Source organism: Hordeum vulgare, chromosome 2H (assembly GCF_904849725.1).
Source record: "Hordeum vulgare subsp. vulgare chromosome 2H, MorexV3_pseudomolecules_assembly, whole genome shotgun sequence".
Lineage (NCBI taxonomy): Eukaryota > Viridiplantae > Streptophyta > Magnoliopsida > Poales > Poaceae > Hordeum > Hordeum vulgare.
In genome coordinates, this window is record NC_058519.1 from 422,152,113 (window position 1) to 422,166,165 (window position 14,053).

Sequence of the window (14,053 nt, forward strand, 5' to 3'; positions counted from 1 at the left end):
CTGAACTAACACATTTAATTGGTTGAAAAACAGCAAAACAAATAGGTTCACGTGATTCTACGCGTCAAGACAAGCAATCTACACATAGAGGTCATCTCCAACGGAGCTACGGATCAAAAGTTACAAGCACCGCAAGATGTGATGGCATGAATGCAATATGTGTGCAACGACGGCTACGAGCACTTCAAAACATACGAACAACAAGAGAAAAAGAAACTACATGAGATTCTAAGCAAGTTTCATGTAGGACACGATCAAATCGGAGCTACGGTTCAACAACTACGAGCAAAACAAGAAAACACTACAATTTTTCAAAATCAGCCACATAGCATTTTCTACACCCCACAACTACGAGCTACACAACTCCGATATGCTCAAGCAAGACATGACATGGAAGAGGGCAAGAAGCACTACTACAAACAACTAACAACAACTAGCATGGCATCATGGATCACTAGGGAAAGAAGACACAAAATGGCATCCCACACACTATTTCAGACTTAGTGAAAATTACACCTCATGAAAGTGCAGTTTTCGATCTGAAGCAATATTGACAGCAGCAAAACCTATAGCTACAGGACTCCAAATGGCATGAAAATTCACAGCATGCTATAGAAACACAAGGGGTACAACTAACTCCATTGGACCAACCTCAAAAGAGCTACATATCACAAGCTAGAAGCAAAACAAAACAACAACAAAATAAAACAGATTCCAGACTTAGAAATATTTCAGCTCCTCAAAATCAGCACTATTTATAGCAACTAGAGAGCAAGCAAACTACACCTAAACATGCTTTTCTATTGCAACCAAAAATACCGGGGGCTAGACAAAACATCAAAGAAGAACTCCCTAGTTGACAACTCCTTCAAACGAAGCACGGAATAAATCCTACGAAGTAAACAAAAGGGCATCACGGCAAAATATCGCGCGAACTAATTTACTCAAAAGCTAAAACTGATTGCACAGAAAAATCCCATGGATTTTTCTACCCCGGAAACATATAAAATATGTGGGGTTGCAACACAAAATAATACCACATGAAAATGCGAGAAAATAACCTATACGCGGGAAAATAATTTAGCGGCAATTCCCTACACGCAAAAATACAAATGACCGCAATAAAGAACATGGAAAAGTGGTTCCTAAAACATAGACATTTCTATTACGGCATACGGGCAGTCCGGACACGCACGAGAAATAACTACGGAACGGATCCTATTGAAACAACACGCAAAACGATGCATTTGGCACGTTAAACTACGTCAAATAGTTATGCAAGTTGTAAATTCGTAATCTACGTGAAAAGTTACACAAGATACATATGCTACACGTCGCGATCCGACACACGAGTTGAAAACTACGGACTTTTAAATATCGTCATTTTTCTGGAATTTATTAATTCCGAAAAATTAACTAATTATCCTAATGGGCCGAACAAATGGGCACAGCTAACTAATAGGCGCTTAGGGCGGGGGATAGTTCTCACCTTGGGCCCGAGGAGGCAGTGGGTCGGAGGAGGAGGCAGGCTGGTGCTGGGCCTGGCCTCGTCGAAGGGAGGCGGCTGCACAGCGACCGACCTTGCTGGGCCGCAGCGACGCAAGGCGCTGGCCCAGCTGGGCGGCCACGCGAGCGAGCCTTCGTGCTCGTCTCCTCCCGAGGTAGGAACGAACGGCGGCGGCAGCGGCATGCACTCAGGCGGCGAGGCGATGGCACGGGACGGCAAGGGAGACCGAGGGACCGCGGGATCCGGAGGGATCCGGTCCGAGGCGGCGGCAGGAGGGAGATCGCGGCGGCGGCAAAGCTTGGGGTCGGGCATGGGAGCTCGCGGCGACGCGGGCATGGCAGAGGACGCGCGGATCTCCGACGAGCAGCGGGGATGCGGCGGCGAGGTGTTGCGCTCGGTTCTCTGGCGAGTTCCTCCGGTGGGCTCCGGCCGGCGCCCGGAGGGAGGTGGCGGCGGCGAGGTGGGCAGCGGCGGCGAAGGCGGCTCGGGCTGCTGCTGCTCGGCGGCGGCCAGCCAGATGGGCTTGGCGGGCCTGCCTCGGGCCCGAGCGGGCCTCCGCGGCGGCTGAGGAAGAGAGGGGGCTGGAGAGAGGTGGCTGCGCTGGGTTGGTGGGTGCGGAAAACGATGCAGGGCTAGGGTTTCCCTAAAATGGTAGGGAGGGCTTCTTTTATAGGAAGGGGGCTAGGATGGAGTGTATCTGGGGGTTTTTCGATCCTCCGATTGCGATCGTGCAGTCCGATCGGAGAGGCAGGTTAGGGTTAGGTGTGTAGAGTGGCATTGGCTAAGATGAGAGGGGAGTGGTGCGGCGCGGCAACGATTCTTAAAACACCGACAAACGTCTGAAGAATAACCGAAGGCGGTGCCGCTACGGTCGACCGTTTGGGTACCAGACGGACTCCGATCGCGACAAAATTCGACAGGCGGCCTAGCTATATTAAAATAATACCGCACGTCAAATCTCAACCCGATCAGAGAAAGTTCTACGCACACTTTTAAAACAGGGTTTCGAACGATGTCGCGGGCGCGTGCGAGTGCGGTCGGGCTCAGAACGGACAACGACGAGAACCGGCAACTACTAACGGATGCAAGTTTTGAAAACTGGCGGCAACGAGATGCCGGTGCAATGCAGATGATGCGCATGATGCGATGATGATGCGACAAAAGAAAATAGACACACGACGAAAACGGAATAGAAGGGGAATCTTCTGGAACGTCGGCATCAGGCTGTCACAACTCTCCTACACTACAAGAGGATCTCGCCCCGAGATCCAAGAATGAAAGGGGGGAGAGGATGAGAAAGAACAAGAGGTAAAAATTTAGCCGCTTCTTTGACAAACGAGTGAAACCAACGATCCTTGAAGGTTGCAAAGAGATGAGGAATGATATGGGAAAGAAGCAAGAATTCACGGAAAATTTCGGCAGCACTTCGATTGGAAATTGGGACAATTTTTTTTCGAAAAGGTGGAAGAAATAGACAATATTCACAACAAACAAGTAAATAGAGCAAGGGAACACCATGATCTTGATAGAACAACAAGATTGACCCAAAGAGCAACATCATAATGCCTCCGGAAGAAGAGAATATGAACTAGCTCATACGGAAGAAGAGAATGAAGAGAGAATGACAACTACTAAGTCAAATGAACTTGGCAAGCATCCTTGCAAGGAGAATTGGACAGAGTTGTTGGAAAAACAACAACGAAAATAACAAGATAATAGTGGGCTTATGGAAACCTTTCAAACTAATGAAGTGACAACCAGCCACTAACAGGAACAAGGATTGATTGGGAGAAACAAGATATGAACAAATCTTACACCAAGAGGATACATTGAGAACTTGGATTAATGATAAGCACCATGATAGCAACAAACCATAGGAAAAGCTTTAGGTGAAATCCAAACCTAGATAGCTCAATGAAGAAATCATGGGTTGAAAATATCTCATGCTCATAGAATTGGTGGGTTTAATTATGTCATTCTTGAAAGGAAATCTCTTCGAGGCTCCTACACTAACAAGAAGGCTATAATACCACCTCAAAGGATAAAGGAGAACAATTGCACTTGGAGATGCAAGAGAAGAAAACTTGAGGTTCTCCAATAATAATCTTGAAGAACACTTGAGAATGGATTGAAACCTTGATGAACCACCATGAAGGACCTCCGTATACAAATGAATGATGCCACGATATGAAGGTAGAAAAGAATAAGCTTGAAGCCTTGCAAAGTCTTCGATGAAGCTTCACGAAGAGATACTTGAGAAAACTTGGAACTCCAGAAAAGAAAATATAAGAACACTTGAGAAAAAGGAATTGATATCGTGAGCCACTCCGGAAGAAGAATAGAAATCTCTTGGAAGAAGGAAGAAGAAGAATAATAATTATATTATGCTTATCCTTCATCAAGTTTAATTGATGACAAGCAACAGATTTAGCATACCACTTATTCTACTAGAAATGAATCTTGAAGAGGCACAGAGATAAGCACCACCTGAGGCATGATTGCAGGACGCACCGGTAAGAATTCACAACTGAATGGGAATTCCAAGAATGCATGGAAACACCTGAGAATGAAGAGATCATGAGCCACCTGAGAGAAACTAGAACAAGGCATCGGATAATCGAGAGACAAACGAAGAGACAACAATGGAGAAGAATTAGAGAACGAAAGCTGAAAGCTGAGAACGAAGAAGTCTTCTAAAAATGATGGCCTTCGGAGGAACGAGAAATAAAAACAACTCAGAAATGCACAGGATAGCAAGAAATGGATACTCATGATTGACAACAATTAAGATGATGGCACAAAGCTGAAGTGATGAATATCCAAGAGAATAGACCAAGATTGAGAGAAACACTCCTTCGGATTTGCAAGCTGAGAATGATGACGAGAACAATACCAAGAATTACTGAGACACTTCGGAATAATGAAGAATGAAAGATTGAGCCAAAGAATGAATTAAATGAAATAGATCTTGAAGAAGGGATATGACTGATGAAAATCATACTTACGTCATAGTTGAAAAGAATTAAAGATCTCCGGAAAAAGATTAAAAGAGACAAGAAAGATCCTGGGAAAGAACCTGTGGGTTATGGGCCCTCTCAAAGAAACCACCGTTAGAAAATATTGCTTAGAAGAGAGATATTGCACTGGTATGAAGAGAACTAGATGAGGTTGAGAACCTCGAAATAATTAAAAAGATTGGAAACAAAAACTAGTGGGATATCTTCAACGCTCCGGAAAGAAGAGAGATAAATGCCAACAGAAGACTAGATAAGAATTTCCAACAAAGGAAAGAATTACAAGGACGAAAGGAATTACAACTGAATTAAATTCACCGGAAAAAGATAACCAGGTTGAAGGAATGATGAATTAGAACTCCTGAGAATCTACACAACGAATCACCGGGTAAGAGAGAAAAGAACAGACAACGGAAGCACAAAGAAAAGAAAACTCTTGGATGAAAATCCATTCAGTGAAGAAAAGGGTGGGGGGCGGGGAAAAACAAAGACAACTTGGGACAGATGAGACAACTCCGGTAAGAATTGAGAGAATGATCTTGCAAAATTGGAGATGATAGAATTACTTGAAGATAAACACACCGGTTGGAAAAGAATTAACATGACAACTCCGGTTGACAAGAATTGATAAGACAATTGATAGAGCAAAAGAATTAATACTCTCATAAAAATATGAGAACACCTCTTGGAAAGGATCTGAAATCACCACTTGACATCGAAGCAACTCGAATTACCACATTCATCAAAACAAAGGATGAGGCTTATGAAACAAGCCAGAACAAACTCATGAGAAAGATTTCGTCCGATATTTTCGTGGACAAGTATCCACTAGATGTCGAACCCCAACCTATCATCATGTATTTGTTGGAAGATTGTCCTATAAGCAACTACTTGAATTCCCACCTATGAATTCCCGAAATATCTGGTCATGCAATCTGGTACACGGATACAAGGAGTAATATCACACAACTCCTATACTAACCCGTCACCTGTATCACATCTGTCAACACACAACCAGAATCTCGGACCTTCATCTACAACAGACCCTCGTGATCACAATGATACAAAGTATGGCAGTACTCCCGAACAATCTGCACCTGTACTGGGGACATTGGGGTTATCTCGCCACTACTAGTATTGAAGCAATTACGAACATCCTTCGTTCTTAGATACTAAGAAATCTGAATGATAACGATGTGCTCAAGAATCCCCTGGAGCTCAACTCCCCTGAAACTCAAAGCAGATAGGAGGCACCAAGACAGAACTCCGTCACATCGGCATCATATAGATTCCAAAAATATCCGCGTGATCCTAAAAAAAATTTGGATGAGAAGAGGAGTAGAGTAAATTATTACGTCAAGATTCCTCACCACAGCATAGAAGAGGAGAAAAAAGAATCCTACTCTCCGATATATAACTAGACTCAAAGCAGTTTTTTCACTAGACTCGACTCGGCCAAGTTTGATCAATCAAGGGGGCTCCTAGGTCGGTACTGCTCTGATACCAACTTGTCACGCCCAACATGCGACCCTATCCTCAATTTGGCATGGGGGCCTCGTCAGGGATAGAAGCGCATCTCATCGTGTCGCAAGAATGGATATCGTTACAAGTACATGTATTGAAAAGAAGAGATATATAAAGAATTTCCTTACACTCGCCACAAGCTACATCAGAGTCACATCAGTACATTACATAAACATCAAGAGTAAGAGCAGGGTCCGACTACGGATGAAAACAAACGAGAAAAATAAGAACGACGTCCATCCTTGCTATCCTAGGCTGCCGGCCTGGAACCCATCCTAGATCGATGATGAAGAAGAAGAAGCAACTCCAAATGTACAATCAACGCGCTCGTGTCAAGTAACCTTTACCTGTACCTGCAACTGGTGTTGTAGTAATCTGTGAGCCACAGGGGACTCAGCAATCTCATTTCCAAAGGTATCAAGACTAGCAAAGCTTAATGGGTGAGGCATGGTTAAGTGGTGAGGTTGCAGCAGCGGCTAAGCATATATTTGGTGGCTAAACTTACGAGTACAAGAAATAAGAGGGGGACGATCTACGCATAACGGGCGTTAACTACGGATGATCAAATGAATGATCCGGAACACCTACCTACGTCAGACATAACCCCACCGTGTCCTCGATCGGAGAAGGAACTCACGAAAGAGACAGTCACGGTTACACACACAGTTGGCATATTTTAATTAAGTTAACTTCAAGTTATCTAGAACCAGTGTTAAACAAAGTATCCACATTGCCACATAACCGCGGGCATGGCTTTCCGAAAAGATTTAACCCTGCAGGGGTGCTCCAACTAGTCCATCACAAATTACCACAAGCCGCATAGAAATCCTCAATCACGAAGCTCGCGACCTCGTCGGATTCCCTAGTGGAAAACCTCAACTCTGAGATTACCCAAAGCATCACCGGAATCCCGATGCACAAGATATTCTGCCAAAGGTAAAACTAATCCAGCAAGGCCGCCCGACGTGTCGATGATCCCGATAGGAGTCGCGTACCTCGTTCTTAGGACACGACGGATGGAAAAGCCTACAGGTACCAAACCTCGAGTTGCCCCGTGGTGGCCCTGCAATCTATCCTTTTTGGACCAACTCTCATGAGGAGCAATGGCCCGGGGGGTTGATTAAATTATCCTCGGGGTCCGGAAAGTCCCTATGCAATTTATTAGGTGATTAGGCAAATGGAGTACCAAAGTTGGGCCCTGCGAGACCAGCTTTAATCTAAATAGAATTATCAAGTGGGTCCCCATAACCCCGATCGTATGAGGAGCGCTCAATTATGGAACATAACACCGGTAGCCGGAAACTAAGGGGGCAAAGGTGGAACAAAATACCAGGCTAGAAAAGGGCCGAGCCTTCCACCTTTTACCAAGTATATAGGTGCATTAAATTAAATAACATTTAAATATGGTGATATGACAAGGGACCCATGTTATCACATGGAAGCAACTGCACCTGCAACTAGCAACGCTAACACAGGGTTAAGCAAGCAGTAACATAGCCAACCAGTGGTTTCCTAGGTCGAACAGGTTGAAGGTTCCAAGGCAATGTTGAGAGGATGATATTTAACATGTGGTAGGCAACGAGACATAAATGACAGCAACGGTAAAACTAGCATGGCAATGATAGTAATGGTATCTGGGGAAATGGTCATCTTGTCTGAGATCCTGCTTGGAAGAAGAATGCCTCCGTGAAGCAGACGAACCGATGTAGTCGAACGGGTCCTCACAATCCGGCACGCTGCGGAACTCTATCGAGACGAAGCAAACCGGAAACACAAATCAACACACGGAATTCACCACACGATGCACAACACAAATGATGCATGAGCAGCTGAAAACATGCAAGCCACGACATGACAATCCACACAATCAAACACTACACATTAAGTGAAGTTCGATATGCAACGAGTTGCATATTGACGAAACTCCACGTTAATTATTTAGTTCTATCCCGATTAGGTACACGTCAATATTAATTATGGTTAAACATGGCAAGAGGTGAAGCGTAATTAAACTACCTATCTAGGCATTTTAAATGAGGTCGGAAATGACATATAGCACCTCCGAAACGACATCACATGTTAATTTACAATTCTGACCAGATCTGAACTAACATATTTAATTGGTTGAAAAACAGCAAAACAAATAGGTTCATGCGATTCTACGCGTCAAGACAAGCAATCTACACATAGAGATCATCTCCAACGGAGCTACGGATCAAAAGTTACAAGCACCGCAAGATGTGATGGCATGAATGCAATATTTGTGCAACGACGGCTACGAGCACTTCAAAACATCAAAACAACAAGAGAAAAAGAAACTACACGAGATTCTAAGCAAGTTTCATGTAGGACACGATCAAATCGGAGCTACGGTTCAACAACTACGAGCAAAACAAGAAAACACTACAATTTTTCAAAATCAGCCACATAGCATTTTCTACACCCCACAACTACGAGCTACACAACTCCGATATGCTCAAGCAAGACATGACACGGAAGAGGGCAAGAAGCACTACTACAAACAACTAACAACAACTAGCATGGCATCATGGATCACTAGGGAAAGAAGACACAAAATGGCATCTCACACACTATTTCAGACTTAGTGAAAATTACACCTCATGAAAGTGCAGTTTTTGATCTGAAGCAATATTGACAGCAGCAAAACCTATAGCTACAGGACTCCAAATGGCATGAAAATTCACAGCATACTATAGAAACACAAGGGGTACAACTAACTCCATTGGACCAACCTCAAAATAGCTACAGATCACAAGCTAGAAGCAAAACAAAACAGCAACAAAATAAAACAGATTCCAGACTTAGAAATATTTCAGCTCCTCAAAATCAGCACTATTTATAGCAACTTGAGAGCAAGCAAACTACACCTAAACATGCTTTTCTATTGCAACCAAAAATACCGGGGGCTAAACAAAACATCAAAGAAGAACTCCCTAGTTGACAACTCCTTCAAACGAAGCACGGAATAAATCCTACGAATTAAACAAAAGGGCATCACGGCAAAATATCGTGCGAACTAATTTACTCAAAAGCTAAAACTAATTGCACAGAAAAATCCCATGGATTTTTCTACCCCGGAAACATATAAAATATGTGGCTTTGCAACACAAAATAACACCACACGAAAATGCGAGAAAATAACCTATACACGGGAAAATAATTTAGCGGCAATTCCCTACACGCAAAAATACAAATGACCGCACTAAAAAACATGGAAAAGTGGTTCCTAAAACATGGACATTTCTATTACGGCATACGGGCAATCCGGACACGCACGAGAAATAACTACGGAACGGATCCTATTGAAGCAGCACGCAAAACGATGCATTTGGCACGTTAAACTACGTCAAATAGTTATGCAAGTTGTAAATTCGTAATCTACGCGAATAGTTACACAAGATACATATGCTACACGTCGCGATCCAACACACGAGTTGAAAACTACGGACTTTTAAATATCGTCATTTTTCTGGAATTTATTAATTCCGAAAAATTTACTAATTATCCTAATGGGCCGAACAGATGGGCGCAGCTAATTAACAGGCGCTTAGGGCGGGGGATAGTTCTCACCTTGGGCCCGAGGAGGTAGTGGGCCGGAGGAGGAGGCAGGCTGGCGCTGGGCCTGGCCTGGTCGAAGGGAGGCGGCTGCACAGCGACCGACCTTGCTGGGCCGCAGCGACGCAAGGCGCTGGCCCAGCTGGGCGGCCACGCGCGCGAGCCTTCGTGCTCGTCTCCTCCCGAGGCAGGAACGAACGGCGTCGGCGGCGGCATGCACTCAGGCGGCGAGGCGATGGCACGGGACGGCAAGGGAGACCGAGGGACCGCGGGATCCGGAGGGATCCGGTCCGAGGCGGCGTCATGAGGGAGATCGCGGCGGCGGCAAAGCTCCAGGTCTTGCATGGGTTCTCGCGGTGACGCGGGCATGGCAGAGGACGCGCGGATCTCCGGCGAGCAGTGGGGATGCGGCGGCAAGGTGCTGCGCTCGGTTCTCCGGCAGGCGGCGGCGAAGGCAGCTCGGGCTGCTGCTGCTCGGCGGCGGCCGGCCAGATGGGCTTGGCGGGCCTGCCTCGGGCCCGAGCGGGCCTCGGCGGCGGCTGAGGGAGAGAGGGGGGCTGGAGAGAGGTGGCTGCGCTGGGTTGGTGGGCGCGGAAAATGATGCAGGGCTAGGGTTTCCCTAAAATGGCAAGGAGGGCTTCTTTTATTTGAAGGGGGCTAGGATGGAGTGTATTTGGGGGTTTTTCGACCCTCCGATCGCGATCATGCGGTCCGATCGGAGAGGCGGGTTAGGGTTAGGTGTGTAGAGTGGCGTTGGCTAAGATGAGAGGGGAGTGGTGCGGCGTGGCAACGATTTTTAAAACACCGACAAACGTCCGACGAATAACCGAAGGCGATGCTGCTACGGTCGACCATTCGGGTACCAGACGGACTCCGATCGCAACGAAATTCAACAGGCGGCCTAGCTATATTAAAATAAGACCGCACGTCTAATCTCAACCCGATTAGAGAAAGTGTTACGCACACTTTTAAAACAAGGTTTCGAACGATGGCGCGGGCACGTCCGAGTGCGGTCGGGCTCAGAACGGACAACGACGAGAACCAGCAACTACTAACGGATGCAAGTTTTGAAAACTGGCAGCAACGAGATGCCGGTGCAATGCAGATGATGCGCATGATGCGACGATGATGCGACAAAAGAAAATAGACACACGACGAAAACGGAATAGAAGGAGAATCTTCTGGAACGTCGGCATCGGGCTGTCACAGTAAATTTCTAAAAGCGTATGCCAACTTTTGAAAATCTACAGTAAGGTGGAAATAGTTGTTTAATAGTTTACTTTTTTTTGAATTCTAAATTCAATAAAGGAAAATGAAAGAAAATATTGTGCAAGTATAGACTGTACATTCCTCTAGATACCGCAAAGTCTGTGAGCACAACTTCTAAATGCATGTGTATGCTCGAGTTTTTGGAAGCTTCACCTATATTTTATTTTTATATAACCAAAATCATTGTCTTATCCTTGACTTGCAAAGAGCCTATAAGACCATAATTGCAAAACCTCATATAACCATCATGTACATTTCCTAAACATTGCAGCATTTCAACCAAGTTCCAAGCCACACGAGGCCCCCCTTCCCCCCCCCCCCCCCAAAAAAAAGATACTTCTGATGCTTCTAAAGCGTACTGTCCATATTGTCTGAAACCTTAGCTGCAAACATCATTGTGAGAAAAAAAGGCTTTTCCATAAAAGGGGCCAAATCTAAAACTCTAAACATATAGTAAATAGTACTTTAAATAGACACAATAACTTAATTTCCATCTACCGATGTGGCATAATAAAATTGAGATCAATACATTAATTCAAACTTGAACAAGTTTTAGTTTTAATCTATATAGTGAAAAACCATGCATGCTATTGGAGAAAAAAAAAATCAGGGCTCACATTGCAAACGATTAGCTTGCAGAGCACAAAAGCCTTGATTTTACCCACTGATTTATGCCCTAGTAACATGATGATTCATTATAACCAGTACAATTTATCAGAATCTGCATACTCTACAATTAATGCATGTCCAGGATAACAAATTCTATATAAAGTACTCCCTCCGTCCCAAAATAAGCGACTCAAAAGTGAATCAACTTTGTACTAAAGTTAGTGCAAATTTGAGACATTTTTGAGTCACTTTTTGTGGGACCGAGAGAGTAGTAGACAATAGCTTAAAATTCTGCACAAAAATTGAAAGTTATGGAACAACAGTACGGTCTTCGCATATTAAATTTCTGAACATTCTGTGAAAATAAAGAACATATCAAAGTAGTTGGGAAGGAAATAGATGTTACGCTCGGAGCTACCTTGCGGAGGAGATCGGGGCAGGCCTGCCTGCAGGGAGTACGACAATGGTAGCGGTGGGGCTTGAAGAAGAGAAGGTCGACAGCAAAGGGCAGCAGCTAAATGTGCCAGCCTCCAGGGAAAAACCATGGAGTCCTCTAGTGCATCAGCTCCCGAGCTTGACCACGTTATCCTCTTCCGCTTGACCCCCGAACTCCTCCAGTCGCGAGAGAGGAGAGCTCCCTCGAATCCTCGATCCCTGACACCCGCGTGCACCCGAAGCCCACATGCAAAGAGTGTTTAGATAAGTAACCACATGCAAAGTGTGAGAATCCTCTGTCGTTCTGTCAACCCATCAGACAACGTACAGTTTGGAGTAGGATTGCCTAGTGATACAATGCAGTGCTAGTTCAGTTCGGTCAAAAACAAGATGAGAGAAGATTGGATATCAGCTTTCAGCAAATCAAGAAAAAAGAGTAGACCAGGTTCAGACATGCTCTGTTTCACCTGGCGATTCAGGTATTAATTGGGCGACCGAAGTTACCACTCACACCTCCGTGCACCCGAAGCCCACCTAGTCGTTGGCCGACGAGCAGCAGCAGCAGGATCACACCACACCTCACCTCTCCCTACGGCCTCCCATCTCATTCCTCTGCTCCCTTTTCTCTTCGCCGCCGCCCTTCTGCAGATGTTGGACATGTCGCCGTCGCCCTCCTAAAGGGATGCGTGTGTCGGGGACTTGCCAGTGAGGAGCTCTAGCAGGAGCATGCCCAGGGAGTAGACGCCATCTCCGGGGGTGGTAGTCCCCGGCAACTGCGTGGACGGATGACAACGCGTATGTGCGGTAGAGCACGGCGCCGCCCCTCACCTTCTCGTCCTCCACCGCGCTAGAAACGGAGTAGATAAGATACACTGCGGGTTGAATACCTCGAGGGGACGGAGCCGCTGCGCCCGAGTGGACCGGCGCGGCGGCGGAGGCTGAGACCGCAGGAGGCGGATGGGGATGGGTGGGGGGGGGGACTCACGCGGCACCGACGGAGACGGGGATGGAGGCGAGCGGACGGCACCCGTGCGGGCGGGCCGAGGCGGGTGCAGGCGGCACTCGTGCAAGCGCAACGACACCGGCGGCTGCGCGAGGTGGGGGCAGGCCGAGCAACCGAGTTCACGATAGTGGGAGGTGTGGGAGCGGTTCCAGCATGGAGAGTGGGGGTTTCGCTAGCGAGATGTTTTGGTAGAGATGGAATTAGCGGAGGGTTCGTTAACAAAGGGGTCAATTTTGTTAATGATATTTTTTAACCATTGATGATAGAATAAAATGGTTGAGATGGTGAGTTGGATTTTCCTCTTTGTTCTTTTTTAGTGATGAATAATATATTAGCTTTTCTAACGGACAAAATAGATGGTGGAACGCTAGTGCAGTATTTGATGAGGTCGCTGATATTGGCGTTTTGATTAGAAAGGTCAGTTTTAAGCATTGTTATCATTCGGTTAATCAAGCGGCGCATGCGCTTGCTAGTTATTTTTATTTTGTAATAAAAATAAAACTTCTAGTTTGTGGATGGACGAGCTTCGAGATTGTCTGGTTGCTAAGTTCGTAGACGATGCATCTTTAATTCCCTATTAATAAAGCTACTCATGATGGCTTTTCCTTAAAAAAACCTTCCCACATACCTTTTTGAAAAAAACGAGTTTGGTTTCTAGCCACACCTTATCACACTTTGTTACGCATCTCATCTTAGACAAGTTTAACCAAGTTAGATGTATATTTGGTTTTGTCCACATCTAAGGCAATAAATTTTCTATGAGGAAACACCACATATCATAGACATAATAAGTGTGGCAAGATTCGTTTAGGCAAGTCAAAATGTAACTATCAATTTAAGCAACTCAAATAAGGCAAGTGTGACAAATGTGGCAAAAATAATGTGACAATATATGGCAAATATAGTCACAATCCATTTTACATTTAGTGTACACTGTATAAAAATAAGCATTTCTATTTTCATGGCCCTCGTTGCTTAGTTCTCCTTAGTTTTGCCCCCGCTCTTTGGCAGTCCCCGCATTCTCCCTCCATCATGTGGTCCAACCTCACAAAAGCCCAAACGGGGGTTTGCCGTTGAGTCAAAGCATTTGACCGTTACTTGCCACAGTTACTAACA

At 45.4% G+C, this 14,053-nt stretch overlaps 1 protein-coding gene across 2 annotated transcripts; it reads right to left on the reverse strand.

Moving 5' to 3' along the window:
• Nucleotides 1-11,205: 11,205 nt before the first annotated feature.
• Nucleotides 11,206-13,096, reverse strand: LOC123430191. 2 transcript variants are annotated; one of them, XM_045114083.1, is made up of 3 exons: nt 12,469-12,896; nt 11,918-12,153; nt 11,206-11,273 (listed from the first exon to the last, which is right to left on the reverse strand). In XM_045114083.1, the coding sequence occupies exons 1-3, from the start codon at nt 12,591-12,593 to the stop codon at nt 11,239-11,241; spliced, it is 396 nt and encodes a 131-aa protein (XP_044970018.1). In that variant the 5' UTR covers nt 12,594-12,896; the 3' UTR covers nt 11,206-11,238. The 2 variants fall into 2 exon arrangements, 1 of the variants encoding a protein (XP_044970018.1); XR_006622885.1 differs by adding an exon at nt 12,920-13,096 and having other exon boundaries at nt 11,918-12,781.
• Between the last annotated feature and the right edge of the window lie 957 nt (nt 13,097-14,053).

Coding starts and splice junctions, on each gene's coding strand:
- LOC123430191 (XM_045114083.1), bottom strand. CDS start 12,593: ATGTCCAACATCTGCAGAAGGGCGGCGGCGAAGAGAAAAGGGAGCAGA. Junction 12,154..12,468: donor GCTCGTCGGCCAACGACTAG/GTGGGCTTCGGG, acceptor CGCGGGTGTCAG/GGATCGAGGATTCGAGGGAG. Junction 11,274..11,917: donor GCCCCGATCTCCTCCGCAAG/GTAGCTCCGAGC, acceptor TGATGTTTGCAG/CTAAGGTTTCAGACAATATG.